Source organism: Haliotis asinina, chromosome 4 (genome assembly GCF_037392515.1).
Source record: "Haliotis asinina isolate JCU_RB_2024 chromosome 4, JCU_Hal_asi_v2, whole genome shotgun sequence".
Lineage (NCBI taxonomy): Eukaryota > Metazoa > Mollusca > Gastropoda > Lepetellida > Haliotidae > Haliotis > Haliotis asinina.
This window is the reverse complement of record NC_090283.1, coordinates 44958268-44963426: the sequence shown is the minus strand read 5'-3', so window position 1 is coordinate 44963426 and position 5159 is coordinate 44958268. Positions and strand designations below refer to the sequence as shown.

General features: G+C 40.7%; 1 protein-coding gene across 1 annotated transcript; it reads left to right on the top strand.

Moving 5' to 3' along the window:
* The first annotated feature begins 271 nt into the window (after positions 1-271).
* Positions 272-4924, top strand: LOC137282506 (monocarboxylate transporter 12-like). Its single transcript, XM_067814261.1, has 5 exons — positions 272-482; positions 896-1039; positions 1720-2505; positions 3606-3656; positions 4033-4924. The coding sequence occupies exons 1-5, from the start codon at positions 299-301 to the stop codon at positions 4356-4358; spliced, it is 1491 nt and encodes a 496-aa protein (XP_067670362.1). The 5' UTR covers positions 272-298; the 3' UTR covers positions 4359-4924.
* The last annotated feature ends 235 nt before the right edge of the window (positions 4925-5159 follow it).

Here is a 5159-nt window from a genome sequence, read left to right as displayed (position 1 = left end):
CTGGTATTTGTTTCCCTCGATCAGCGTCACATCGTATAATAAAAAAAGCCAACGCCCTAGACGGACTGAAGTCAGTTCTTAATGGCAGTGCAAGTATCTCATTATATGCCGACTGAAACTGCAGTTCCGTGTGATGTGTGTCCGTTAGTTGTGTATTATTTGAAAACGACTTTCTGAGATAGATATTAAACGGTGTACTAGAATACTCGGAAGTATAAGCAGATGTCGACTGAACGTTGTACATATCATGCTTTAAGTCGTCAATATTTTCAGAACTGAAACCCTTTTTGACATCGATATGGGGAAGCGGAGTATTTACTCAGCAGTTGTCCTGTTCGCGTCCTTTGCAACAATGCTCTTTGGACCAAGCATCGTGTATGCAAGCGGAGTAATCCATGTAGCGTTGCTAGAAGGATTCCAGGAGGATGTGGCAATGACAGCATGGGTTGGATCTCTATTTTCCTGCATGTTTGCTCTCACAGGTAAAAAAATGAATAACGAGGGCGAATGTCTGAAAGTACTGCTGTCAGTGTCAGTTACCAGTGTTTGCATGTTTGCATGTTTACAAGGAAATATCAGATCTTGAAATAAGAAGGGAAGTTGCTAAAAGTACTTATGTCGGTTTCATTCAGCACTGTTTGCGCTCACAGGTAAGGAACTGACGGAACCTAAATAAAGAGTTCGAGTATCTAAAAATATGTCTTTCAGTACCACTTCCCAATGTCTCTATGTTCGGAAGGAACTGGCGAAACCTGAAATGAGAAGGGAAGTTGCTGAAAGTATTAAAGGCAGTTTCAATGACAAATACTTGCATGATATCTTGCATGTCAGTTTCATTGACCAATGCTGATGGGTTGCTGTGATGGTATTTGTACATATTTCCTTACTATTCCAGGACCAGTTGCCAGCATGGTCATCAACAAGTTTGACTGCAGAACGTGTGTCGTGATATCAGGAGTCTTGATGATGGTTGGGTTCTCAGCCAGCTGTTTTGTGACTGAAATAAGGACATTGTTTGTAACCTATGCCTTAATTGCAGGTATGTGAAGTACGTGAGTCCTGGGTTCTAACTGGGACACTCCAATGTCGCTCATTCTCAATCCTGTACCACAGGTGTCCGGCCAATGTAAATTTGATCGTTTTCTTGTTTACGTTAAACGAGTGATACATAATGAAAACATTATCAAAATCTGTAATGTGGACACCTTTGATATATCCCTTCATGGACAAAATCTTATATTTTAGTTTGATGGTGAGGTAACTAACAGCTAGTAATAACGACAACTCCAATGTCAAATTAAGTTCAAGAAAACTGAAAGGCAGTAAAATAGAGAGTCTATTTTGAAACACTTCGGAACATTGTTTATTGTATGAATAATCAATCCTGCTAAATATTAATCAATGGGCAGAGAAATGACATTCTCTGAGTTTGAGAATTGTTGAATATATTCTTTTGGGAGACGTGCATTTCCAGAAGGCGCACACAAACACCTTTCAGTGTGACGCGTGACAGTAGAAGATGTCTGCTTTAGGAGAGCCCATGGAACGTCTGCTTGGGAGTATTTACTTGAAAAAAGTGATAATGACAAAGAGAGACTCGCTAGTAACATGCCGGTAAAGGTTGGGTCACCCTTTAATTTTCCATGCATTCTGTACTTGAAAAAATACGTACAATAATGGCATGAGAACGACTTTGATGTGCTGTCGTTCATATTTCAGGTCTTGGCACAGGTTTGGCACAAACAGGAAGTTTCGTCATCATTGGCTATTACTTCCCTGTAAAAACAGGTCTGGTCACAGGAATATCTGTCTCAGGAATTGGATTTGGCATTTTCATACACCCCCCACTCTTGCAGTATCTGACTGAAACATATGGAGTCCACGGTGCCTTCCTTATCACTGGTGGAATAACACTTCATGTATGCATTGCGGGAATGCTCATGCGTCCATCCAACATAGAGCGCAAGAGAAAGCAACGGGTTGGAAATGAACTACCCGCTAGGAGAAATATAGCATCAATATGTCGGGATGTAACGAGTGTCTACCGTGTTTTAAGTAATGTATCTTTTATATTCTTTCTATGCAGTCTCTTGTGCTTTTCAATTGCTATAGCAACAGCATATCTCTTTCTTCCGGATTTCTTCTTAAAACAGGGATCAACATTCCAGGAGGGTGCCTTTGTTATATCAACCTCAGGCCTGGGAAGTATTGTCTCTCGGATTCTAACTGGATTTTCACTGAGTGACGAGAGGATTCCAGGTGCCACAATATATGCCTCTCTTAATGGTTTGATGGCAATTTTTACGTTCATGCTGCCACTGTTCAGCACATCTTCATTTCTGAGAATACTTTATGGCTTTATTCTTGGATTGTATACTGGAGGGACATGGGTTCTCCTCAATACTCTGACACTTGAAATTCTTGGAATTCAAGACTTCGCCACAGGTGTCGGTGCAGCTTTATTTTCCTGTGGAGTTGGCTATCTTACTGGTCCTCCTATTGCAGGTACATACACATACACGAGTGAGAGGCTTACAATTCATTGTCACGTAACACAATTATACGACAATGTTCAATATTTCTGAAAGGTGTCAAGACACAAAGGGATATCATTTATGTTTGGATGTATATTTCTGAATGATCAAAGAGGAGGAGAATCTTAAGAGAAATATAATAGTGTACAGCCTAGGAATAATCTTCGTTGTGGACACGTCAACATCTTCCGACAACAAGACAGAAATACTCTTCATTAATATGAAGTCGAGTTGCAATTACTGATTTTGGGAAAGGAGTATCTGTTAAAGGGGTTTCCTCAGTGTTAGTCACGTGTGATGACAAGACCTTCTAAACTTATGCTGTATTCTTGCAACTTCTTGCACGAGTGAGTGAATGAGTTTAGTTTTACGCCGCACTCAGAAATATTCCAGCAATATGGCGGCAGTCTGGACCAGACAATCCAACAACATGAGCATCGATTTGCGCAATTGGGAACCGATGACGTGTCAACCAAGTCAGCGAGCCTGACCACCCGATCCCGTTAGTCGCCTCTTACGACAAGCATACTCGCCTTTTATGGAAAGCATGGGTTGCTGAAGGCCTATTCTACCCCGGGACCTTCACGGGTCACTTCTTGCACGAACGCATCGCTGCATAATAAATGTCCTGAAGTAAGAGTAAGATGTACCTCTTGTTGCTCATGACTCTGTCGTCGACATACTACGTTGGAATATTTAGCTTTAGTGAGTGAGTGAGTTTATATTTAACGTCACATCGGCAATATTTCAGCCATATCGTGACGAGAACATTTAACAATGAAAAGGACTATATCTACATTATAAAACCTGTCAACGAAGGACAGTAAAACAACCAGAATATCACAAATAGCATTAAGACTAGCATGGAAAGTTGAAACTGATATCACCATATGAACAATACAATATAAAACAGGCTATAGACCGCCAACAACTGGAGGTAGATCACCACACTAGGGACTATTTAGCTTTAAGACGAATGGAACAAAAACACAGGAAAGTTTGGTAGTTGAGTACTAGGATATCATTTTTTGCAACATTGTCTCAGTAACATTATCTCTGTTTACATTTCAGGTGCCATAGTAGAATCAAGCGGGTCATACTACAGCGCCTTCCTCCTTTCTGGTATGTCAGGGGAACTATTCCTAGTTGATAAGTAATTTATTTTGGCTCAGTGCATGATCAGTTAAATGTTCATTGCTTTGGATTGAATTACTGAGAACGGAAAAGCGTGGGCTTCTATGTTAGAGTTTCAAAAACGATGTGCTCTTATACGTATGAGAGCCAGCAGAAAAGTACGTACATAAACTCTGTCATCATCAGGTGAGTATCCAGATTGAATATACTGTACATTACATGCGTTTCAGTGCCATAGGATGTTCGGTTGTTCTTCAACCACATACAGCTATATCCTTGCTTGATGGTAAATTCGCTTTTCAACAAAACGTACGTCAAACTCCTAGTTCTAGTTAATTTTCAAAGACGTACGAACTTTTTGTAGGTGCCATGTTTTTCTCGGCCGCGGTCTTTGAATTCCTGTCATCTCTCAGCAAGAGGACACAAGCAAGCACAAAAGACTCCCAGCTGACAGTACCTCTGAACGAAGATACTGAAGTATCGCCAATACAAACATCAAAACCTGAAGTAGCACTAATACAAGCATCACAACCTGTGACTGAAACAAAACAAACATCCAGCGAGCATTGTGATCATGACAAATCTACGGCAGCAGTAATTGATGCACTGATGCCAGCAATTGCATCAATAGAAAATTGTAGGGATGATTATGGTGAAGGGGATAACAAAGTAACCGATACAAACTACTGAAACAAAACACAAGTGAAGGCTGTCTTGTGAGGACACTGTAGCCGGTTACAGAAGTATGTCACAGATATCAGTGTATACTATTTGATCAAGCTTATATGCAGAATCCTGAAGACCGGTACACTGAAACGGGTAACAGGCGTGTTTCGTTGAGAAGACAGTATGTTATTTTGATCATGTATATGTGAACCCATGACCATTTACTGAAGTGGGTAATATGTGTATGTCGCACGACGAACATGATGGTTCTGATGGTCAGTAAAGACCCGGATCAGAACTGGTACCTGGATCCGGATCAGAACAGGTCCTCAGTATCTTCATCAAGTCATTCCTGCCGTAAGAGGCACGTAACGGGATTGGCTGGTCAGACTCGGTGATTTTGTAGACACATGGTATCTCAGTGGCGTAGATCGATCCTCATACTGTTGATCAGTGTATTGTCTGGTCCAGATTGGATTAATTACAGACCGCCGCCATATAGCTGGAATATTACTGAATGCGGCGCATAACTACACTCACCGTTTGGTGGTGTTGTTCAGTGTGACGATGGTCCGTGCAACATAATTAAGTCACTGAGAATAAAATGTATTATTTTGATTATATTGTTGTTGATTATATTGTTGTCTCATGACAACGGGTATACGGAAGCGGGAAAAAATAGTAGTACTACGTTATTGCTTATGCTCATGGGAAGTGACATAATCCCAGTTCCATTTTCACGACCCTTTGTCAGCAAAGACTGGCACTATTACTATGAAACTCTATATATTAACTCATTGTCACTGAAACTATATACAGGTCCCT

Excerpts from the sequence above, each read along its gene's own strand:
- LOC137282506 (XM_067814261.1), top strand. The coding sequence starts at position 299 with ATGGGGAAGCGGAGTATTTACTCAGCAGTTGTCCTGTTCGCGTCCTTT. Across the intron at positions 483-895 it reads CTGCATGTTTGCTCTCACAG|GACCAGTTGCCAGCATGGTC; the intron begins GTAAAAAAATGA and ends TTACTATTCCAG. Across the intron at positions 3,657-4,032 it reads CAGCGCCTTCCTCCTTTCTG|GTGCCATGTTTTTCTCGGCC; the intron begins GTATGTCAGGGG and ends AACTTTTTGTAG.